This window comes from Populus nigra, chromosome 10 (genome assembly GCF_951802175.1).
Source record: "Populus nigra chromosome 10, ddPopNigr1.1, whole genome shotgun sequence".
Lineage (NCBI taxonomy): Eukaryota > Viridiplantae > Streptophyta > Magnoliopsida > Malpighiales > Salicaceae > Populus > Populus nigra.
The window spans coordinates 12,432,188-12,456,718 of NC_084861.1; the positions used below are offsets into that span (position 1 = coordinate 12,432,188).

Here is a 24,531-nt window from a genome sequence, read left to right on the forward strand (position 1 = left end):
ATTTAAAAATATATTAAAATAATATTTTTTTATTTTTAAAATTTATTTTTAATACCATTCAATCAAAACAATTCAAAATTTATTGAAAGTCTAATATAAACACAATTTTTTTTTAAAAAAAGACCGATGTTTACTTGACCACTTGGCTTACAAGCAAGACATCTTTGTAAGGAATTTGAAAATAATGTGAATCAAACCTATTTAGGTTTTGACAAAAAAAAAAACGAGTACAATAAAAGATGCTTGGCAGCGGAAGATAGAAAGAAAGATGTGATTTTGCACTTTTTCAAGTGTGCGATTACGACTTTTTTTAAAAAAAAAAAACAAAAATTACACGAGCACGCAAGACAGAGATGATTTTATTCCATGATCTGAAATTTCGTGAGCCATCCTGTTTATTACGTCCCATTGTTGCCTGTTTTTTTTTACAAGTCTCCTGTTCTATTGCTCTTGTCTGTAAGCAATGATGTAATAAAAGGAAGGCTCCAAAAAACAGTGACATGATGGAGCGCGTGTACCATGATATATGTGTGCATGTTGTTTGACACGGAGTACCTATCCTGTGCGGTGTTTGTAGGCTATACTTGTTTGTTTTTTTATTTTAAAAACATTTAAAAAAATTGAAGTTTATTTATTTATTTGAAATTAATATTTTTCCATCATTTTAATATATTAATATTAAAAATAATTTTTTAAAAATAAAAAATATTATTTTAATAAATTTGCATATAAATTTTTTTTTAAAAAAAACAACCGGAATACCATTAACAAATAATTAGATTTGTGCAGCAAGCAAAGGGCAATGACGTGATAGACGGCTATTATTGGGCTTTTGAAACTGTGGAGTGGTATAAACTTTTCCTGCTTGGATGACCTTCCTAAAAGAATTGCATAAGCTAAGGTTACAGATAGAAAATAGCATAGAAAAGTTCAGCGTGATCTTTTCTTTTCCTTTCTTTTCAATTGAGATTTGGATATTGATAAGCATTGCAAGGCACAATCATCAGAGATGACAATGAGTCCGATTCGATTGTGTTGGTTTTCTTATGAAGTTACCCTTCACATGATACTTATCTATTAACGGGTTGTTTGGCCCGCGTTTTAAATTGAATTTTTTTAAAAAAATTATTATTTTAAAAAAAATAAAATGAAAAATAATTTAGCAAGGAGCCAACAAGGATTCCCTTGCTAGTTCAAGATTTGCCCTTGCATGCTTTTAACTTCAATCAAATCAAACGAGAGTCAATCTATTTTACCGTGATTTTTAAAGTTTTTTTTTTCATAAAAAGACATTGGATTATTTTTTTAAATGTGTTTAAATTATTTTAATATATTAATATAAAAAATAAAAAATATATTTTTTATAGTATAATGGAGAGTGATCCTCTCTATCTCTGAAATCTCTCTTCCATCCATCACAGGATTGAACAGCTAAGATCTCCACAATAAAAATTATAAACATTCACCATTGAAATATCCTCTTAAAGAAAAACCTCAAAAGGTGCTACGGTATTTGTTGGCAACTCAAGATATCACAACAACTTGCAGGTGAAAAAAATCTATATCAGGAAAGAAGAGTACAATATTACCCTTTGGATTAGAATGCAAAAGCAGGCCACGTGAGTAAGTTTGATTTAACAGTTTACGCATGTCCCCTCCGGTGGATTGGAAAAAATAAAAGGATAAGCCAGCTAATCATAAACGAAGCTGGCCTTTAGGAAAACACGTGGCATGGACGCATAAACCGAAGCAGAGATGATCGAATGAGTCGGTAACCAAACCATAAGCTCAGCAGCATGATTATAAAACCGTGCAAAGAAGCATCAGCGTGATTGGATTTTATGTAATTCCCTATTTTTAATGCCACTTTTCTACTGGAGAATTAATAACCAGTGAATTAACTGCAATTCGAGCTGCTCGCTGAGCATTTTATATATTGGTGCAGAGTAAAAAAAAATGAAGTTGTTTATTACCAAAAATAAATAAAGAAGACGAAGAAAGTTTTTTACTTCTCTTAAGAAAAATAGGGTGTTTTCCCTTTCTAACATGGTTCGATTTTTTTTTACAAGCTAAGCACCGGCTAACAAAACTGTGAAAAATAGTAAGGTCCTGTAAAAATTGCAAGTGATAATTATGATTTTTTTAAAAGTAACAGTTGAGAAGTGCACTATTTTAAATAGAAGTTTAAAATAGATTAATCATCTAGTAGTAGTAGTAGGTGGCCAATGATAAAAGTTTGGGATCAAAAAATTTGCTCCTCATGTGATCTCAAATTCGAGTTTTGTGGTCACTAATATAATAGCTACTAGTGACTTATATGGTTGTTAGTTTCAGAGCTTGTAGGATTAATCGAGGTGCACGCAAGCTAGTCCGAACACATCTGATAATGACCAAATTAGAAAATATAATAATATTAATTTGAATTGAAAAGTGAAATTAAAATCTAATAAAACTGTTACAAAAAAGCCAAGGTAAAAAAAATAAAAATCCAAAGGATGATAACCAAATTTAAAAATATAATATTTGATAAATTAAGGTTTAAAAATAAATAAAAATTCAACAAAAAGATCAAGACAAAAAATAAAAAATTAAAATAATAAGGTATGAAGTTGAAACACCAATAGTTAAAAGGGTGAAGCTATATACATATATAAAAAACCCACTAATAATAGATAAAACCGTCATTAGAGACATGCATTGCATCAACAAAAAAAGAAAATGATGGCGCTTCTAAAAACAAGGTAAAATGATATTTTTAAATGCTAGGAGGCATTACATATGCATTACATGTTTTTTTTTTACCTTTTTATTTTGTTAAATACAAAAAGAGTCTTGAACTCATTATATATATAAAAAAACATTGTGAAAAATATCTCATGACTTCATACTTAAATGTTTTTATTTTAAAAGAATTTTTGTTATTAAACTGTGCATTTTAACTGTTTATTATTTTTTATATACAGTGAAATATTAAATTGCTTCCTAGATTGTAATAATAAAAAAATCATTATAAAAGTACAAAAATATCTTTTAATGCCATATTTATTTTGTGCTTTAAAAGTATCATGGTTGCTTCACCATGCAATTAAAATAAAAAAATATTTATTTATTTTTGATCAATTTAAAAATAATAAATGAGTCATTCGAAAAAGGTTTGAATGCCCTTAAAAGCCTTGCAAAGTTTTTTTTTTTTAGTAAAGTGGCAAAAATAACATTACACTGTTTCAATAATTTTTCAAGGAAAATTAGGTTTTGATAATTAGAAAACGAATTCTGCATTTTCATTGGGAGATGATCGAGGAGCGTTTTCAAAAAATTAAATACCTTCTTTAATTATTCTTATTTTTTCTGTTGTAGTTAGAATTTTTATTTTTTCATTTAATATTATTAGGTTTTTCTAGCTTCACTATTTAAATTTATATATATATATATATATATATATATATATATATTCTTTAATTATTCTTATTTTTTCCGTTCTAGTTAGAATTTTTATTTATTTTATTTTTATTTTTTTCATTTAATATTACTAGATTTTTCTAGCTTCTCTATTTAAATTAAATTATATATATACACACACACCCTATTCAGTATCCATTAAAGTTTTCTAGTTTTTTTTTTCATATACAAAGTTATAATAGCTTTTGATAAATAAAAATTTGATGAAAAAAAATTAAATATTTCAAAAATTTATTTATAATCATTTGTTCTTGGTTTTTTACGTTCTTGACTTGTAACAAACCTATTATTATGTGCTCCCGACTGGGTCACTAGATCAATATATTACAAACAAAACCGAGTAAAAATCTTAATTATTGAATTTCACCTGATCAATTGAATTGACGAATTGACCTACAAAACTTGGAGTTGAAACATGATCCAGGTTGAGTTTTTAATTGAACCCGGTTAACTTCACTCCTGCCAGTTAACTTGATTAGGTTGGTATCTTGAAAACAATAATAATGTTATGTGAATAATAATGATCAATCATAATTACTTTAATAACTCGTAAATTTATCTAATAACTTAGTATTTTGAATTGAGCACTTAATTTTTTTTTGTTTTTATTTATTTTTGCATTTTAAAAATGTTTTTGAAAAAAAAATTATTTTTTTGTTTTAAATTAATATTTTTTTAGTATTTTTAGATATTTTGATATGTTAATGTCAAAAATAATTTTTAAAAAATAAAAAAAATTATTTTAATATATTTTTAAATTAAAAATACTTAAAAAAATAATCACATACAAACTCACTTACGGCAACCATGATAAAAATAGAACATAAGCTTTTACTGTATGCAACAAGTAAACAAACATTTAAAACCGTCGTTGATTGTCTTCTAATACAATATGGTTATTTCCGTTAATTTCTTTTTTGTTTTTTGCCCTCCAGTATTCTTTACCTGACTGCTAACTACCGCGTGCAAAGTTCTTTGTCATCCTTGTCCCCGTGGACAAGTCAAGTAAAAAATATGGGCAGCAGCACCTTCCTTCGATGGCAATTTTTTTCTTTTCATTTCAATTTCTCCCTTCTAATATTCTTTTAAATCCATGTAAACTCAACCATCTCCTTTTAAGTCCCTTCCCTCTCAAGACCTTCTCAAGTCTCCACAACCCTTTTAAATTCTTCCGTGTACATACATAACCTGGCAGACCCTTCACAAGTTGGAAGCAGAAGCAACAAAAACTCAGAAAAGAAGAGATGGGTTTTGCAAAAGAAGAGAAATCAAGAAGAGTTGTGAGAGGAGTAAAGACTCTGTTCTTCTTGATCACCATGTTGATATCTTTCCTCCTTTTCTCTGCTCCTATTCTTCTTGTTATAGCTGATACTCTCCTTCCCTTTTCCCTCCTCTCCGCCTCTCTTTCTCCTTCTTCTTTATCATCAGAAACTCTCTCTTCCCTTTTCAATAACTATGATTTTCGTTACTCCCTCGTTGACATACCTCTCATATCCATTATAAGATCAGCTGTCATCATTTGTAAGTATCATTAACCAATCAATTTTATTCTTTGTTCTGTAAATCTTTCCTGTTTTTATGGGAAAATTAGTAATTTTTTTTACTGTTGTTATAGGTGTTTATAGTTTGTGTGATGGACCAAGGCTTTCAAGAGGACCATACTTGGGAATTACAACGATGTGTTCTGTGTCATCACTAATTTACGTTTCGTTTAAGGCACCACGTGTGTTCAGAGTTTCAAGTATGGATCGAGGAGAGCATGTTATAGCCATGGAAATCGCCTTGTTTATCTGCTCTCTGCTTTTAGCGATCGGTCATATTGCTGTGGCGTATAGAACAAGTTGCAGAGAAAGAAGAAAGCTTTTGGTGTACAAAATTGACATTGAAGCTGTAAGTCTTCACCTCCCTTCTTTGTCTCTCTCACTGGATCATGACGATGTTGATGATGCTCATATTGCAAAATTATAAATGTAAGCGTAATAGCCAGGCTGCTCCAGCTGTTAATTAAATGGAAGTATTAAAAGATTACAAAAACGAATTATGCTTACAACTGCACATAACGTAGGACGATCAGAGTCGTGGGTTGTCGCATCAACGATCAGAGTCGTGGGTTGTCGCATCGCACTTTCTCTGTGATTTAATAAACTTGGTCAATTTGCCAGCACCTAATTCATCTGTAGAAGGGTCGAGTATTCCATCTTCTGAAAGGTCAAAAAAATTCTTTGAATTGGTCCTTCTTGCCGGTGCCGGGGGGGGGGGGGGGGGGTGGTTGTCGTAGGCTAATTTTATACATGAACAGAGGAGAAATAACATGCTTAACTTTTAAGTTTATTATCAATATGGAAAGGAACTTATTTTGTTCATTCTGAGAAAATCACCTGACGCGGCGGCTGTGAGAGATAGCGAGTGGTCGTTAATTTGAAAAGCTCTATAGCATAAGCTAACCGTCTCTTCGTTGACTAATTCTGCCATGATTTGGTCAATAGATTCATTGGATCCCCTCTCGAAAACCCTTTCCCGAGGCCCCCATGTGCATTAGAGCCGACTAGTGTAAGTGAGTTAAAAATGACATGGGGAAAAGCACGAGCAAATCTAAATGAATTTTCAGGTAGCATGTGATCATAATAATGTTGATATCTTTTTTATATGTTTTAATGTGTTCTCGAGCCATGTTCTTCACTTGGATGTTGGATCCACCCTCCATATTCCTGGTCAAAAAACAAACACTGCACCTCGTATCAAGAGAAACTGGTCATGCAGCCGCCCTTGGAGATGGGGAATTTTTTTTGACTATATATGATTTTTTTTCTCGAATCTACAATGGTGCCCACATTTGTTAAATCAGGATATGAAACCACTTTACTCCATTGATAGGTGTTCGTTCCTTTTCTCTTTAGAAATTGTATTCATCACCGAAATTCACCCCCTCATACGAATCTTATTATCTCATACGAATTATCAATTTCCGATCCAGATCTTCTTAGCCCATACAAATTCATCCCTTTATATTCAGTATAATCTTTCAAAAATAATAACGTGGCAATTAGTTCTGTTCCTTCATAGGCTGCTTCTCGGCAGGTCAATTTTTTCCCTAGTATAAAAAAATAGATCTAAGCCCCGTTTTTTAATTATTACTTGAGTCTCAAACTATTTCAAGTTGTTGCAATTAATTTCAGTCATTTGAACTGTAAGGCTTGACAATATTGACAAGAACACAGCTCAGCCGAATAAAAGCCAGCAGCATCCAATGTTTGGCATCAAGATAATTAACACGCACTAATCCAAGTTCCCCGCGTAGCCAAACAGCCAAAGACCACAAAAATTAGCGCAGTTTTTTCTATGTTGAATAAATAAAAATGCTTTGACAAAAAAGTAGTAGCTGGTGCTGGATTAAAATGGTTCTAAATGTGGTTTGTGCCATGTGCTGCAGGTTTCAGCTTGCAAGAACGTGGTGTTTCCTAGGTATCATAAGATCTTGCTGGAAGAAAGAGTGAAGTGATGAACACTAACATTTGAAAGCAAGAGACTTTAAATGTTCTCTTTGGCTAACCAAACTCTTCAGCGTCAGGTTGAAGGTAATATTTAAATTCTCGTTTTGTCTGCTTTTTAACCGATTTCCATCGATCATCACCAATAGCACCAAACTTTGACTTCTTTTCCTTGATCAATTCGTTGAACTCGAGCAACTAACTCAGTCTCTGGCCTTTTGTGGACAGGTTTATTCGAGAAAACCTGCAACTTGGAGATCATTGAAGAAACAAAACTAACATGCATGGCGGCTAGGATTAGTAAACAACCATTAATTAGATATGCTATAGATCACTGTATATGTCATGGGTTCAACGTATATATACACTACTGGTTTTGAATCACCATAGAGGTTACGTGACCAGAGAACAGACCTACCACGTCTTATTATTTTCATGTAACAAATGTGCAGTTTTTGGTATAACAAGGGAAAGGTGAAGGGATTTAGATAGAAGAGATTTGGTGGGAGTGTTGTTGTAGTTGTTTTTTAAAGATTTTTTTATTTGAAAATGTATTAAAAAATATTTTTAATTTTTTTTTAATATTAATACATTAAAATAATAAATAAAATATAAAAAAACATCCATCAAGGCCCTCATTGTTTGATCAAATCACATGGAAACATAAAAAAACAATCTGCTACAAATCATCATGCAAGGGAGATACCTCTTTCTGAAGACCCATTTTTTATTTATTTATCAGAGATGAGATATCATTTGGAAATACAAATGATGTATCGTATTTCAGTTAACCCTTGAATGAACATCACAGTTAATTTTGACTTTCTGGTTAAAGCTGCCATCTATAACGAAGAGCTCATTTCAGCTGAGTTTTCACTGGTTTTTTTAAAAGGTATTTGAAAATATGGTAGTAGTTATTTTTAAAGTATTATTTTGTTTGAAAATATATTAAAATAATTTTTTTTATTTTTAAAATTTATTTTAACATTGATATATTAAAATAATTTAAAAATAAAAAAATTAATTTTAAATAAAAAAATTAAAATTTTTAAAAAACTTGAAATGTAAAATACTAGGCTCTTTCTTGCTCTATGTACCGGACCACATTTCTCAGCTAGGCCCATCTCTAGAATGCTATAGTCTCCGACTCTTTGCCAGGGAAATTTAAAATAAATTTATGCTTCATTATTTGTTGGAAACTAATTTTTTTTTTAAAAATAAATTTTATAAAAAGTGAATTTAAAAAAAATATTTTCTAATATTTGATAGTGTAATGAAAAATAAATTAAAAAACACTTTCCAGTATTTGGTTATGTTATGGAAAATAAGTTAGAAAATAACTTATTAATGTTTTATTTTTTTCAAGTTTATTAAAATAATGAGGAATAAATCTTACAAATTAAAAAGTTGAATGAGAATGAAATTAAAAAAAAATATAATTTCATAAATTATCTCAGATAAAATAAATAATAATCAAAATAATAGAGATCAAATAAAAAATAAAAAAAAATAAAAGATGAAGAAATTAAAATAATAATAATTAACATTTCATAAATTATTTCAAATAAAATAAGTAACAATAAAAAGAATGAGGACCAAATTTGATAAATAAAAAATTTCAATAAAAAAATAATAAGAAAAAAGCAAATAGTAATTATAAAAATAAGGACCAAAGTTAATATAAAAATTAAGTTTTAAGAGATGAAATTAAAAAATAAATATTTAAAACAAAAAATATATATAGCAATCAAAAGTTTGAGGATCAAATTTGATATAATCAGCAAATAATGATATTTCTAAATTTTTCACAACTTTTAGAAAGTGTTGTCCACCCAAATTTTTCAAGAAAATAATTTTTTGAAAACCAAGCCAAATTTTTCTTTGACTGGAAAGTGTTTTCCATTGACCAACTTTTCTAATGGCAAACAAACACATGAAAGTTTGGAAAGTCCGAAAAACAAACACATCCAAAAGGGAAAACACTTTCCTGGAAAACCAAGTTAAATTTTTCTTTGATTGGAAAGTGTTTTCCGTTGACCGAAAAATATTTTTTTTTGACTAAAAAGTATTTTTCGTTGATCAAAAAATATTTTTTATTGATAATCTTTTCTAATAACAAATAAATACAAGAAAGTTTGGAAATCGATTTTTCAAAAACTAATTTTCGAAAAACAAACATGCCTTAAAATAAAAGTCTCTTCCTGCATGAAGCGGCATCGTTTGACGTTTTATCTTCCCAAACTAGATAGAGACAGGGTTGATTCCTCCCGCTCCGAATCTCATCCTCCTCAGTCCTCACCAGCAAAGCAAGGGGACGTGAAAACAAGCAAACCAAAATGAGATTCAACTTCGACTTAACAGAATCAAACCCAAACTCTTCTTCTCGAAAATCCCTAACTCCCAAAGAAGATACCCAATGGGTCCCACTCCAAAACCACCCGCTCTTCGCTTCCTCCTACGAAGACACCGCGCCTCGATCACCATCTAATCTACTAGCTTGGGACGGCGCTTCTAGATTTTACTATTGGGATTCAAACCTCCGTTGCCTCCATCGAATTTCAATTCGGCTCGGCGATCCCGAACCTTCCTCTGTCCTCGCTGCCTCTCTTTCTAAGGTAATTACACTTCAATAGTTAGCTTAATTGTAACTGCGATAGCTTATCGAGTCTTAAAAGTCCCTGATTACTTTTTTCTTGCACAATTAGGTACTGCAAACTGATGCGGAGATTAATTTTGAGGTTAATAAAATTTCTATAAATAGAAATGGCTCTGCGATGGTTCTCTCCGGCACCAATGGTTTATGTGTTATGTATCTCTATGGACGCTCTTTTGGTAAAGATAACGCCATTGTTTGCAGGTAGATTTTCTGATTTATTTATTTTTAATTAGATTAATTTCAGGTTGTTTTGTTAATGACTATAATTTTGTTGCTGCGCAGGACCGTGTCCATTGGTTCACAAATTTATTTCAATGAGAGCAATGCAATAGAGACGCGAAGAGTTTCGTGGCATCCTTACAGTGATACGCATTTAGGAATTCTTTCTTCTGATTCAGTTTTCCGGTACACGAATTTCTGTTTGGAATTGTATAACGTTGATTGTTTCATTCTAGGATTAAAGTATTATTTGTGAAAGTGTAAACACGTGCTGAATTTCATGGTTAGGTTAAACTATTTTCGATTGATGTAGTAGTATGGAAATTATTGTCAATCATGCTTGCTGTTATGTTTGACTATGACTAGAACTTTGTTGTGTTGTTTTTAACTTCTTTCATTTTTTTGGCCAGATTGTTTGACTTGTCTTCAGATGTCCTGAAGCCAGAGCAGGAATATTATCTACAGCCAGTTGAACCAGGTAGATCCAGGAATGCTGCATCAATCTGTCCTGTTGATTTTTCTTTTGGGGGCTATCACTTGTGGGACAGATTTAGTGTAAGTTCAGTTTCGGGTTTGGTGTTTAATGCATGTGCCCAATTATAATATCGGCTGCAGTCTTAATGCTTTTCTATGATGCTTTCAACTTGATATATTTTTATTGCCCTGGTAAATAGCGACTTTTGTGTGATATCTCCATCTTTCACGGTGCTGCATGTTTTTCATGTCTAGGTTTGAAGACTGGTATTTTATGCCATGAAGTAGTTTCATCTTTTGTTCATTCCTCGTTTTTTTTTTTTTCCATCCTGCAGGTTTTCCTATTATTTAGTGATGGTTCAGTTTACATTCTTTGCCCAATTGTTCCATTTGGAAGGTATATTTTGTCCGATATCTTATAACTAGCTTGTAGCTTTCTTTGGATTTCATGATAGATGGGCACTGTATTCTCAACATTTTACAAAATCATGATACTCGAAAAGTTGGACCATAAAGATCTACAAGTATTTATGTTACCATCTTCATGCTTTCTTATGCTTGCATTGCTTGATCAATGGTTTTGATTTTTTTTTTCTTTCTATTCTTATTTGTACTCTTGCTATTATATGGACATGGCATCTATAAATTGTCTACTATACATCAAAGTGCATATATCAAACTTCTCCCTTATGTCCTAGATGATTTTTGAATTTTATGTTTGCTAAAATTAAGTGCTTTATTTTGGAGCAGTGTCCACAAATGGGAATCTGTGTTGGAGATATACAGTGATGCTGAAACATTTGGACTGAAATCAGCAAATCCAGTTGCTGTAAATAACTCAAATCGGGCAATCTCTTGGCTCGAAGCAACATTTCCCGAGTTAGCCCATGAATCAAAGGAGGGGGGGTTATCAACACTAAAAGCTCATCCTTATGCTGTATTTGATGCATCACTTTGTTTGCAGGTAATATTCATTCTATTTCTTACATTTCACATCCCATGCCCAGAACATCTGAAGTACTCTTGCAAACTATTGAGACGAGTAAGGGTAAGATTATTTGGGTTGCACTTGCTTTTTCCAGACAGCCAACTAACAGGCAAAGTTATAAAAATGACCGGGAAGTTTTCTGAGTTGCTATTGTTTCCCCAGAATGCCTTCTCAATTAATGTTAAACATCCAGACACTATTTTTTTTCTTTTCATGTGAGAATTCATCTCTGTATATGGCTACTTCAAGGAGTATTTTGATCGGTTCTGGTTGGACATGTTATGATTTTTCTGTGAAGATGTTGCTCAGATCTTGCAGTGTTATATTAACATCTTTGAGAATCTAACAAGTTTGTTTTGATGTTCCAGGGCCCTCTACGCAAAGTACATCATGGTGGGGAAGATGAAGACCCAGCAGTCAGTGTTGCAGAATGCGAAGGTCGTGCAATCAGTTTTCTCTATGATTTAGCCAGCAAAGACTCAATTCTGGTGACTGCCTGGAGTGGTGGGCAGATGCAAATAGACGCCCTAGCTGATGAAATCCAGCCAGTCTGGATGGTTGGTAGTCCACCTCGTCTTCGTGTTAATTCCCAAGACCATATTATCGGTCTTGCAATGCTTTGTGAGTCTATCTCAGGTGAGCTTCCTGTTGCGAAGCTTGATCAACCACATGATAATACTGTCTGGTTAGGTCATCCACCACCTTTGTTGAGACTTGCAATTGTGGATTTGGCCTTACCAAGGAAAACAGAAAGTGGGTCATATATTTCAATGTTTGTTGACCCCGTTATGCCTGAAAGAATATATTCTGTTCATGATGGAGGGATAGACTCAATTGTTCTGCATTTTCTTCCATTTACTAGTCAGTCTGGTGGCAAGGATGAGATGGTCCGGACCCCCTCTGTGCATCCTGTCCTTAGCACATGCCAGGTGGAGAACTCCACACCTTCTCCTCTTTGTGGCTTTATAGCATTGTCAGATTCATTTGGGTACTCGTGGATTGCAGTGATTACTTCCAATCAAGAATGTGTTGTGCTAGAAATGAGAACATTAAATTTATTGTTACCTGTACATGTTGACATGGAGAAGAAATCTGAAACTGCAGAAGAATGGACAAATAGAAATCCTCCAGACATCATAAGCAAAGAACTACTTATTGGTCCTAAGGTGGTTCTTGTTCCTCAGGGTTCACCAAATCTTCGATCTGTTGCTGCTGATTCTATTGAAGGCCGGTCAACTCTTCACCAGTACCTAAACCTTTTCCATGAAAACTATGTCGAGTATGCACATAAGGTGAGAATCCCCCACGGAATATACTGGCTGCTGCTGCCTTTCACTCATTTTGGTCACTTTTGTTGCTGCCTCTTCTCACTAGACTCTCTGCTCATTCTAGTTTGTGGAATGGAATTTATTTTCACGTATAACCATCAATTCTGAACCACTAGGCAAGTTATAGTTGAATAAGATGAGTGCATAGTTAAGGCTTGTTTGCCAACCAAAAAGTATTAGGAGTTGACCCATAGGTGAACGGTAGTTTTTGTTTCAGAAGGAAAACTACTTTTAGGATATCCTTATGATTTTGCGTTCTGAATTGCTGTCGATGAGGACCACGGGCACTGGAGATCTGGCGATGCTTTCTGCTGGCATGTTACGGAGGTTTATCATTTAAGTTTCAGGAGTGCAATTGTTATTATAATGATTATTTTTTAGGCCTTTGGCTATAAGATAGACTTTTCAGTTTGCTTATATTTGAAATACTTAGAGGTAGATTGGCTAGACATTTAAGTTTTATTAAGATACTACTGTCAGATCAGCACTGGGTTTTTAATCAGTTGTATGGAGTTGCTATCCTTCATGACTGTAGGTCTACTTTGAACTGGAGCATCATGGCCCCCGGTTGAAGAGAATCATTGATGATCAGCATGCTCGATTAGGTGAAGCACAGGAGAAGCTTTCAAAAGTGAGGAAGAAGCAGTCAGGATTGGAGGACAGGATTAATAATGCAATGCACCAACACAATCTTCTGGAACAGCGCTTGCATTGCTTGAAGAACTTGCCTGGGGCTCATAAGAAGCCTTTGTCTAAAGCAGAACGTGAATTTAAGTCTGAGCTTGGTAATCAATTTTATGCTCGCAGCAACTATTTTAATAAAGCTATGCAATTTCTGAGAGACATTTCTTATTTTGGCCCATCCATTACCGTTTCATGTGCAGAACTTTGATTTCCTTTCTGTGGTCAAATCCTTTTCTTTTACCTTTATCACACAACAGTACTTGTATTTTGAAGTCAATTCACTTTTGTCTTTTGGTGGTTGTAACGAGTGTGGCTGTCACCTTACAAACTTTTCTGTTTTGTTTAATTATTTTGCAGACCATTTTACAGGAGTTGAATTGGATGCTTTGCGTACTTCCATTGATACCTTAAGAGCAAGGCTGAGAAGGTTCACCCAATCTTCGAAAGGTGATGTAGCAAATCAGCAAATGAAAATAGGGGGGAGGAATTATGCTCTAGATGCCCAAATATCGCAGCTGAAATCCTCAATTGCGAAACTCTCGCTTCTCAATAGTGAGAATACAAAGAAAGTTAAGCTTGTTGAATCCGTGTTAAAAAATCAGGAAAGCAGTAGATGATGGGTTTCTCAGCCTCAAATATGAAGCCCACCTAAAGTTGGTGATCTTTTTCAGCACCCCCACCCTTAGTGGCCCATGCTTTGGTCAAGAACTTTTGCATTTTGCAGTAAAGCACATTCAGGTCAGAGCCTTATTTGTATTATCAATGTTTACGTCTTCACATGGCTGATCGTGATAAGTGTTTAGGATATCCATACGATTGGAGCTATGATGCATGTCGGAAAAGTAATTTCAACTTGACTTGTTTTCTGTTTTTGAGAATCATCACATCTTGATTTTAGTGATGTTTCATGACAATTATACCATTTGCACGTCACTTTAGGATGTCTGCATGGCCAGTTCTGTCTACCGTAGTTGTTAAGCTTATAAGACACAACAATCAGTAAATGTCTATCAAAGTTCTGTATTCTGGTGGTTACGATTAGAGACTGATCAAACTGACGTGTGGATGGCAATGCAGAGGGAACTTTGTACCTGTATCTTTGAATTGAAATTTTGCATATCTGTTATGCTAAAAATCATGGGATTTTCAAGATGGGCGCCGCATGTTCAGCCTAAAGCAATCGTATTGATTGCTTCTTGTCCTCGTTCAAAATCTGGTTGTAGTATCGAATAAAATTATCCGCCCATAGCATTTTTTCGGCCGTCCAGTGAAGAAATGATTGAGTTCATGATCTGGGTCCAACATAAAGAGAAATCAGGACTCGAGGGGCTCGAGGAGAAGATGCTGCACCTACAAAACGCATAAATTGCTCGATCATAATATTTAGTAGGCTTTTAGTTTATTTTGTACTTTGACCGAATCCACGACGAGCAAATTCAAATACTGTCTACATGGTTGAATAATCCAATTCCTATTTTTATTTATTTTACTCAGGCTCCAGGTGAAGGTGGAGTCTATATTTTTGTAGGCAAAGTTGTATCTAATGATTACAGCTTTTGGCTAGAGCTGCTGCAAAATTAGTAATTGCAGCAGGGAAGTTACATTTGGGGCTGAAGCATGGAGTGAGAGGTTTGCATGTGATGTGATGATTCAGGTCCCACCTACCCAGAGAGCCGATAACCCAATCTTTCATGAGAAGAGAGCGATGGTTGCCGGCTTCCACTAATGGGATCTGCCCTCCGGAGGAGGTGCTAATCGTACTCACGCTATAATTGCACCCCCACTCACTCATATTTTTTTAATTAACAGCTATACCCTCTCAATCTTTTTAGTTTATCTTTCAAAATAGTATTTATTTATTTTATTTTAAATTAATTTTTTTATATATTTTTAGATCATTTGATATATATTTTTTTTAAAAATTATTCTAATATATTTTTAAAAATTAAGTACATCTACAAATCCTTTAAAACTCACACCACCACCACCAAACCCAAAAAAAAAAAAAAAACGCTCAAGTCCCCCAGTATCCTGACCTGCAACTTGCAAGCATTGCCATCCCTGTGAACAGTAGCATTAAAATGTAGAACACATGGTGCACCAGACGTCTTAACTCTCGACTTTTTAAGATTGCAGATTCATCACAACGTCAGTCCAGAAGAAAGAAACGGCCGATTCTAGAGTATGATGCTTCTTTATTAAATTGAAAAAACAAGCTCACTATTACGCCACTTAGAATATTTCCTAGGAAAGAACGGCTTAGTTAATATAGTAGATTTAAACACTAGCTGGTTGCTGCATACAACGAAGAAAATTATTTATTACTGACAGTATATAGTGGCGGTTACAGCTTGCCAGCTTGGGGTGGGTGGCCTGAGTAACGGGGAGAATGTTTTTATTCAAGGGTATATTCGTCAATTTGCACGGGAGTCGAGGCGGTAGGAGTTGAGTAATCGTCTCTAGCCCAAGACCTCTACTCATGGTATCCATTATACCAGAACTCAAAATAAGCTTCTATCTTATGACTTGCTTTTATTGGATCCATCATTAGAAGGACTCCAGCTCGTCTACATCACTTCTCTTTTGCTCTAATACTTTTACATGGCTTAGACACGATTTCGACGCTGCACATTGATGGGATATCGCTTTTGTGTCCGCGTAGTTGGAAAGAAAACCAGCTTGTCTTGTTCAGCTGGGGTCCAACTGTTGGAAAATACAAGTTCACAGGCAAAAGTTAGCACTACAGATTATATTTATAGGCTTACATGCACGGGGAAGATGGAAAAAGATTGCAGGAGATACCTGAAACGGGTGACCAGGTGGTGAAGGAAAACAGAGAGTTCTACTCTAGCAAGTTCATATCCTGGGCATAACCGTTGCCCTCCTCCAAAAGGAGTGAACACATTTGCTGGGCATGTTGCCCCCGAGTCGTCCTGCTCATGAATATTTATTTTTTGAAAACACTCGCTCGTCACTTGTTGAGGTAATCAAAAAGAGGAAATACATGAGCCAGCAAAGAGATTTACCTGCCATCTCCACGGATTGAAAGTTCGAGCATCTTTGAAGTATTCATGGTCTAAATGTACACCACGAAAGGATGCAAAAACCTTCCATCCTTTAGGAATTGTATAACCTGTATAGATTAAGGATAAAGATATTGTTAGCTGGTAAAATATACTATAAAGATAAATATGCAACAAACAATCTTCCCACCTTTAACATTTATATCTGTCATTGTTCGTCTAAATATCCCACCTATTATGTTTGCTATTCTCAAAGTCTCATTAACAACCTGAAAAAAATATAGCATAAACGCAAAAAAATAGAGTTAAGCAAGGCAAAATCAAGATCAAGTTCCTATAGTCCTGTTAATGAGTCTAATTAGTCATGTAAATGTATCTTACACACTGAGTGAAGGTCATTGACTTGTAATCACTCCACTCAAGAGCTCCCTCCTCGCCCTTCTTTCCTCTAATCTGTTCATGCTCCTCCTGCAAGTTCAAATACAATAATAATAATGAAATAAAGAATTATTTAAGCGTGGCCCGCGGGCTTTTGTGGGCATCTTAAGCTACGGGCAAGTCTTATCCATATTACTCAAAAAGTATTTTCTAAGCCCAATTTGATAACTGGCGACAATGACCATGCGGTTCCCTCACGGACCCACGCCACACTGATTCAAATGCATGCCAACGGCTGTGATTTAACCATCACACCGCAGCCACAAAGGAACAAAGCAATCCTAGGAATAAACAAAAAGGGTCAGATTCACACGCTTGCAAGACTAGGGGTAAAAAACTTCATTACATCGGTCACCGCCTTTGGATGATCTTCTTCATCGAAATCAGAGACGAGTGTTTCCGATGATCCCAATACGACTCGCCGGGGTACAGGGGCATATTTAGCTACCGGAAAAAAAACCCACCCAGAAGAGAATCATTTGATGAAGGGTGTTTTAGACTTAAAGGTCATTTAGGGAAAGACAAATTGGTCAAAAGAACAGGGAATTCAGGGTAGCAGTCAGGTTTTTAGAAGGTATCATTTTGTCCGCTTCGACGAATGTTGGGTTCTACTTTGACCTTTACGACGTTCATGTACTTTTCTACTTTTGACCGACATCTTAGAAACCTAATACAGTCACTTTACTGTGGAAAAAATGGTGGTACACCCACCACATTTGATATATTTATATATATATATATATATATTTTTTTTAAATTAGTACTTTTGTAATTTTTTTTAATAAAATAACATTTTTCAGAAAAAATGAGAGAAATTACACCGTAGTGAATGGAAACAGAAGACACTCAAACTTATCACCACTAAAAAATGGAGCATTTCATAGAAATTATAAAACAGACTCAATTATTACAAGAAGAAAAAATAGAAAAAAAAAATCTGGGAGGCGCACTTAAATTTCAATTATATCATTACTGATTTTTATCAGACGAACCCAGCAACAAAAAATTACCAATAATGACTACAGTGTGTTATACTCGTCATTTAAAGATGAAGGTGGTGGCTCACTTGTTTTTCAAGATAAGTATGGCGGCACATTATAATTACTGTTGATGATGTAGTCGTTGAATTTATTGATAATTTTATAATTAGAGTTTTGATATACCTCAAAATCCTCTTTCTTTTTCCTGTGTGAACAACATTTCCACTGCTTATTTACTACCCATATAATCATTATTATTTCGAAGGGTTGTTACACTGCTAATATTGCTCATATATTAATTCCTATAATATTATTATATTATATTTTAATGCCAATACTCTGTATCATTTTATTCAAAAATGATCGATGTTCTCTTATTCATCGCATTGAAGCAATGGAATTACTCTCTGACTTCCCCGATCTCTTGAAAAAGACAACATGCACGATGGATTACATTTACCACCCCCTAGAAGAGGAGACCTTTTGTATGAACTCGCGTGGCAAAGGTTTTTGGTCCTCTTACATACAGTTTTCGCATAGATCACGTGCGAGAGAAGGAAACAAACAACCCGTTTCATCTTTTTTGTTCTCTCTTTATCCTACCACTCAATGTGAACGGTTGAGAATTGACATGATGTAAGGAGAAAAAAAGAAAAGAAGAAGGTTTCTATGGAGGCCAACAAGATGATTATAGGAATCTGGGTCCACTAGAAAAATGGTACTTCACTTTTTTGCCTTCCAACCTCCCCAGAACCCCCCCAAAGAGAGGAAAATAGGTTTAAGCTTAGGTAGGATTAATAGCAAGGGGGGAAAAATAATGGAAGACGTGATTCAACAATACTTACCTTGATCTGAGCCAGAGCCAGAGGTGTCTCGGTGAGGAACTTTACAGCAAGAGTCATGCTTGTAGATGTAGTTTCATAGCCTGCAACAAGCAGAGCCACCAAGAAATCTACTATTTCCTCGTCCGAGAAGCCTCCATGATCATCTGAAGCTAAAAGAGCTCCAAGCATGTCTTTCTTTTTCTCTCCTGACTCACTCTCTATCCTCCTTTGTTTCACTACCAAACTCAAAGCCTCTGCCACCTTAGTCCTAGCCTACAAAGTTTCAACAGATAAGTACGTCAGGATTAATATGTAACATCAGTGAGAACCTTTTTTTTTCATGAATAAAAAGAAAAGGCGAACCTTGATCCGTTCCTTTCAAAAATCCAAGGGCAGAAAAAAAGATCAATACAAATTAAGGGGAAAAAAAACGAACAATGATCTTGGTTACTTTACATTCGTCCTAAGCCTTTTTTTTTTTTAAAAAAAAGAATTTGACAGTTTCCATTGATTATACAAATGTGATTAAAATGGAAAAAAGTGTGGAGGGGTAAAAAAAAACAGGAGAATATTTACTTTGATAGCTCTGCGGTATGTGGGGGAAAGGATGGGTAGAGGCACGCTGAAAAAGCCTTCAATAACAAGCACGTACTCTCTTCTCAGACTCTCGGTCCATTCACATGGATCAAAGCTCATTAGCTGCTTCATTGTCAACTCAAATGTAGTCTGCAAAGAACATATGCCCAAGACAATAAAATGAGACAAACGGATCAAAGAGAAGAAGGAAAATATTAGACGGCGTGGCCCAGATAAAATTAGTATAGTGCTTGCTAATTAATTAATGGTGTGCAATTAGTTAGATGTGGAACCTTCTAACTGCAGAAAAACCAAGTATATAACAGCAAAAATAAATTAATAATAGCAAGAAGCATGATTAATTAAGGGAATAAAAGTAATTCGTGCGTGAGTGTGACTTTTACTACTAGTCTGGTTTAATTTTATATGCTAAGCTGCTAACATGCTTGGAATGTTTGTCACCCACCAGTTGAATTCCCTGTAACGTGAATCACAAGACAGACCCATAATAAAAATATCATTCAAGTAAACTGGAACAACCCAACACCGAGTCAACTCAGTGGCATCATTAGGAACAGGCGTCCTGAGTTTCTTAATTAGAAGGAAGATAAAATAACAGAAGCTACCTTCTTGGCCTCCTCCATGAGAAGAACCCGGTCGGACCAAGAATCTAAATTGAGACGGATCAACCGGTCTATATCGACCAAGAGATGGTCTCTGATGATTGAAGAGTTAGCGAAACTCATGGTTAAGGAATGCATTTTTTTGTGAAGATTTCCCGTCATCAGCAACAAAGAATGTTTTCCCAGCAGGTTGCTTATCGAACCGGGGTAACTACACTCAAACAGCTTCCCTTCATTTTGCAAAATGAACCTGTTCGTTTCCGGGTCAACAGAAAAAACGGTCGGTTCACCAAAAATATGGGTTTTAAACAACGAACCGAACCGGTTCACCCGCTCATCTATAAACGGTTCAGGGTTCTCAGTTTTGTATGCAGATATCAGCTGTAGAGTCTCTCCAACAAAGGGCAGACCCAAACTCCCCGGCGGCAGCCGGAGCCTCCGGAACCGGGAACTCCTGTGAACGATATAGACTATCGCTGGGAGAACAATAAAGAGAACAAGACAAACAGAAACCGCCATGAGATATTGAGCTTTGTGATAGATATCTTAGTGCTGTAACATCTAGTGGTATTGTGTACTCACACGAGTAGCTGGGCGTATGTGTATATGCATATGACGAGGGTTAATTTCAGAGAGAGAGGAGAAGATAGTTAGAGCATTAATGGAAGGAAAAGAGAGCACACGAGGGGAGGGCATCTGATAAGAATTAAGAGGCCTGTGGAAATGAAATAAATGTTGGATATTTCCGTATCTGACAGCTTCTATTCTCTCTTTCCTTTCAAGTAGGATTTAGAGAAGATGAGGCATCATTTTTTCTTTTTCTGTCTGTCTGCCTGTCACCAAAACAAATCCTAAGTAATAAAGAAAACTTTCTTTCTTCTGCGTCTGCTGAGATTAGGTTGATCTCTGCTACGAGCGCTGTGTCTTTTGGAAGAGGGAAAGGTAGGGGACAAGAAAATGGAGAGGGATTCCAAGATATTTTGAAACAGACAGAAGAAACACATATAAGAAGAAGCCCAGTATGGTTGTTACATAGAAGTATATAATACATGAAATATAAACTCAACAACTTTATTTATATTAGTTTTTGATCTTCCTCGATCAGCCAATAATTATTGAGTTATTTTAAAAAATAATTAAACTAAAAAAAATAAGATTACTAATCACAAATATTTAATTTTCTCTAAACTAAATAAAAGTAAGAAAATATTTTTCTAAACTAAATAAAAACAACAATAACTAAGAAAAACAATTTTTTCTAACTTAAATTTAAATTATTTTAATATTAATTTTACAAATATTCAATGATCAAATATCTAAACCTCTTTACGGTTTTTTCATTAAAAAAATTATATCCACCAACTACATGCTCAGCGTCCCTAATCATAAAACCAATCTTAGAAATCTGCTTTGACAACTTTTATTTGGAATTCTCCTCAAGAAAAGTAATTTTCCCTCAAAATTCTCCAGCATCGTATTTTCTCTTGTTCTTGAAAATAATGGAAAAGAAAGAGGACTCGGGAATGGAGATGGAATTATTTCGGGCCCACACTGACCAAATTGTCCAGTTTTGAAAGGAAATTGTGGAAAGTTGATGTACTTGTAATTTTAACCCAATAAAAGAACCTCGTTATTAATAAAATTAAAGACGTCTACCAGGATCCTCTGTCGTGAGAAAAAACCGAAGTTCTTACCATTGACTTGAATGACACAGTTTCTTTTTTTTTTATTTTGAATGATTGAGAAATTTTTTTATTGATTTTTATGGGTTTTTTTTTTTTTGTTATGGGGTAACCTGTTTTAATAATGCAAGTTATGAAGATTTTACTTTTTTTTCTATATATTTTTTTAAATATTTAATTTTTCAATATTAGGTTATTTGACTTTTAGCTTCATAATTCTTGCTGCTTTTCATTTAACATGATAATTTCAATTTTATATTTTAGGTTGCCGGTCAATAAAGTTAACCCTAATTGATATTTTTAAAAATATTTTTCCAATTGATTTTTTTAGTCTAGCCTTTCACTATTTAAAATATAGTTGTAGTTGCTTTTTAAAGTTTTTTTACTCAGAAATGCATTCAAATAATATTTTTTTTATTTTTTAAAAATTATTTTTGATATCAATGTATCAAAACGATTTAAAAATAATACTAATTTTAAACAAAAAAATCAAATTTTTTGAGAACACGGGTTGAACTGTGTTCCCAAATGGGTTTTTCTTGTATTCTTCTGTAAAGGGTTGTACCAATCTTCACATGCAGGTCATGAATTTAACATACTAACTAAAATTATATTTTTCCATCCTTTTTTAAAAATATATTTTTTTTAATTTGTTTTTCAATATTTGATTTGCTCGTAATTAAGTTTTAGATATTTTTTTATAAGATTATTTTATTCTCATATATTTTTTTATATCAAATAAAATGATTGAGATTTTTTTAGTAGTATTTAAAGAATATACTTTTATAATATTAATAAATACTATTTTTTTCTAGTCATGGTATTTTTTTTTAATGTAATTAATCTTTTTATATTATATAATTAAATTAACCAAATTTATTTCACATAAATCAATGAGTCTGTCTTCTGTCACGTTTAAAAGAACTGACGGGGACTCCGTCGCAGGACGAGCCACCCAGCACTCGAAGTTTGTGGTTAACGAGGATGATTAACACCTCTCTCTAAACACAACCTTTTAAAGGTTGTCGTGCATGGGTTGAAGTATTATTAACCTTGCAAGACAAGTTTTCTGTTAGGCTTTGGACCCTCTAATATCTAGGTCAGAGTAGATTAGAGATGGAAACCCTGCAAGACAATAAGTGTACATGTTTATTTAGTTGCAGAAAAAATATACAGAGCAGTCGAGGCGAGGAAAGAAATTGGCGATGCTTACCAGGGGATCCAACGCTATTGGTGGAGAGTGAATTTGACTTTGACTGGTATCATGTGGCCTCTTTTCTTCTTTTTTTAAGAAAGAACCGTACAAAATATATTTTAAAAAAATTTATTTTTTTATTAAAATTTAATATAATTTGTATGTTTTGGATCGTTTTGATATGCTGATATTAAAAATAATTTTTTTAAAAATAAAAAAATATTATTTATATACATTTTAACATAAAAAAATATTTTAAAAACAACCATTATTTTTATTATTTTTTTTTATTTACGTGTGGTGTTCGGGCCAGTTTGCGCGCACCACTACTATTCCCCACGGCCCATTAGACATCCTGCAAGCCCAGAGGCAGGTTAGGCACCGTGGAGGTGACAGACGTGCACATAGAGAGTCGAACCCAGAACAAAAACAGAACAAATCACACAATTAACCACGACAGCTAGCCCTTACTCCACAAACATACTCCCATTATCTTCATTAAAGATAAGGGTGGAATTAGAGGTAATACAAGCTCATTCATATATCATTTTCTAAGGAAAAATAATAATAGAGAAATGTCTAATCAGATGATGGCAATATCGTGAACAATAACAGTACATCCCCTTTCTTTTCTTTTTTTGAAAATAAATCTCTCTCTCTCTCTTTTTTTCTTATTTTCACCCCTACATCTTCCATGGGATTCAGATTTTATTAATTTTTCCATCTTCGAATCCCGGATTTTAAAATTCAATTTTCATTATCAGAGCTCATCCACAGCAACAAGCAATCATTAAGCATTTCACAGTGCAGACATTATTATTATTTTCTTATGAAATGCTTTCTAGGAAGAAAAAAGTTGAATGACTACTTAGGATGGCAATATTTATTATTATTATTATTTTCTTCTTTTTCCGATTTCCAATCAATCAATGTCCTGATTAATTTATTTTATTTCTAGATTTCCTTACATAGGATGAATTGAACACAAAACTAAGACCAGCAAAGATCGTATACATCAAACCTTAAACTTATCAATGCAATCCCTGCGGTGGTTGTTTGCTCCTGCAACCGTCACTTCTATATATTTGTTTTCCTTTGCTCGCATAAAGTAATTAGTACATGTTTGTTTTTTGAAATTTATTTTTGAAGGAATAAATTTTTAAATTTTCATGTGTTTGTTTGTCATTATAAAAGTTGGTCAATAAAAAATACTTTTAAATTAAAAGAAAATTTAGCTTGGTTTTCAGAAAAAAAAAATTTCCTAAAAAATTTGGACTGAAAACACTTTTCGAAAGTTTTGAAAAATTTAGAAATGTCATATTATTTGCTGATTATATCAAATTTGATCCTCTAACTTTTGATTGCTATATATATTTTGTTTTGAATATTTATTTTTCAATTTCTTCTCTTAAAAATTATTTTTTATATTAACTTCGGTTCTCATTTTTATAATTGTTATTTGCTTTTTCCTTATTATTTTTTTATTTAAATTTTTTATGTATCAAATTTGGTCCTCATTCTTTTGATTGTTACTTTTTTTTATTTGAAATAATTTATGAAATGTTAATTATTATTATTTTAATTTCTTCATCTTTCATTTTTTTTATTTTTTAGATTTGATCTTTATTATTTTGATTATTATTTATTTTATTTGAGATAATTTATGAAATTATATTTTTTTTAATTTCATTCTCATTCAACTTTTCAATTTGTAAGATTTCTTCCTCATTATTTTAATAAACTTGAAAAAAATAAAATATTAATAAGTTATTTTCCAACTTATTTTCTATGACATGACCAAATACTGGAAAGTGTTTTTTAACTTATTTTTCATTATATTATTAGACATCAAAAAATATTTTAATTTTAATTTATTTTTTTAAAATTTATTTTT

The 24,531-nt window shown here is 33.3% G+C and overlaps 3 protein-coding genes across 6 annotated transcripts; 2 read left to right on the top strand and 1 right to left on the bottom strand.

Annotated features, from left to right (window-relative positions):
- Positions 1-4,512: 4,512 nt before the first annotated feature.
- LOC133705001 (uncharacterized) lies at positions 4,513-7,441 on the top strand. 2 transcript variants are annotated; one of them, XM_062130086.1, is made up of 4 exons: positions 4,520-4,980; positions 5,075-5,349; positions 6,890-7,034; positions 7,176-7,441. In XM_062130086.1, exons 1-3 carry the CDS (start codon positions 4,704-4,706, stop codon positions 6,956-6,958), a joined length of 621 nt encoding a protein of 206 aa, XP_061986070.1. In that variant the 5' UTR covers positions 4,520-4,703; the 3' UTR covers positions 6,959-7,034; positions 7,176-7,441. The 2 variants fall into 2 exon arrangements, with proteins under 2 accessions (XP_061986068.1, XP_061986070.1); XM_062130084.1 differs by lacking the exons at positions 6,890-7,034; positions 7,176-7,441 and having other exon boundaries at positions 4,513-4,980; positions 5,075-5,468.
- A 1,726-nt stretch (positions 7,442-9,167) lies between these two features.
- On the top strand, positions 9,168-14,785 carry LOC133704917 (nuclear pore complex protein NUP88-like). 3 transcript variants are annotated; one of them, XR_009844155.1, is made up of 10 exons: positions 9,168-9,562; positions 9,653-9,804; positions 9,886-10,008; positions 10,233-10,377; positions 10,632-10,693; positions 11,047-11,260; positions 11,653-12,576; positions 13,148-13,397; positions 13,654-14,034; positions 14,374-14,785. XR_009844155.1 is itself a non-coding variant. In XM_062129981.1 (10 exons), exons 1-10 carry the CDS (start codon positions 9,284-9,286, stop codon positions 13,911-13,913), a joined length of 2,250 nt encoding a protein of 749 aa, XP_061985965.1. In that variant the 5' UTR covers positions 9,168-9,283; the 3' UTR covers positions 13,914-14,237. The 3 variants fall into 3 exon arrangements, 2 of the variants coding, with proteins under 2 accessions (XP_061985965.1, XP_061985964.1); XM_062129981.1 differs by lacking the exon at positions 14,374-14,785 and having other exon boundaries at positions 11,653-12,213; positions 12,373-12,576; positions 13,654-14,237; XM_062129980.1 differs by lacking the exon at positions 14,374-14,785 and having other exon boundaries at positions 13,654-14,237.
- A 686-nt stretch (positions 14,786-15,471) lies between these two features.
- On the bottom strand, positions 15,472-20,786 carry LOC133704919 (3beta,22alpha-dihydroxysteroid 3-dehydrogenase). Its single transcript, XM_062129982.1, has 8 exons — positions 19,764-20,786; positions 19,138-19,287; positions 18,583-18,834; positions 16,701-16,787; positions 16,510-16,588; positions 16,323-16,429; positions 16,099-16,229; positions 15,472-15,999 (listed from the first exon to the last, which is right to left on the bottom strand). The coding sequence occupies exons 1-8, from the start codon at positions 20,277-20,279 to the stop codon at positions 15,903-15,905; spliced, it is 1,419 nt and encodes a 472-aa protein (XP_061985966.1). The 5' UTR covers positions 20,280-20,786; the 3' UTR covers positions 15,472-15,902.
- Positions 20,787-24,531: the final 3,745 nt, after the last annotated feature.

What these genes read in the sequence shown, in the direction of transcription:
- LOC133705001 (XM_062130084.1), top strand. Translation starts at nt 4,704, where the DNA reads ATGGGTTTTGCAAAAGAAGAGAAATCAAGAAGAGTTGTGAGAGGAGTA. An exon ending in AAGATCAGCTGTCATCATTT is followed by an intron (nt 4,981 to 5,074) that starts GTAAGTATCATT and finishes CTGTTGTTATAG; the next exon opens with GTGTTTATAGTTTGTGTGAT.
- LOC133704919 (XM_062129982.1), bottom strand. Translation starts at nt 20,279, where the DNA reads ATGGCGGTTTCTGTTTGTCTTGTTCTCTTTATTGTTCTCCCAGCGATA. An exon ending in TCATGGAGGAGGCCAAGAAG is followed by an intron (nt 19,288 to 19,763) that starts GTAGCTTCTGTT and finishes TGTTCTTTGCAG; the next exon opens with ACTACATTTGAGTTGACAAT. An exon ending in CATACCGCAGAGCTATCAAA is followed by an intron (nt 18,835 to 19,137) that starts GTAAATATTCTC and finishes GAAACTTTGTAG; the next exon opens with GCTAGGACTAAGGTGGCAGA.
- LOC133704917 (XM_062129980.1), top strand. Translation starts at nt 9,284, where the DNA reads ATGAGATTCAACTTCGACTTAACAGAATCAAACCCAAACTCTTCTTCT. An exon ending in GATAACGCCATTGTTTGCAG is followed by an intron (nt 9,805 to 9,885) that starts GTAGATTTTCTG and finishes GTTGCTGCGCAG; the next exon opens with GACCGTGTCCATTGGTTCAC. An exon ending in ATGTCGAGTATGCACATAAG is followed by an intron (nt 12,577 to 13,147) that starts GTGAGAATCCCC and finishes TCATGACTGTAG; the next exon opens with GTCTACTTTGAACTGGAGCA.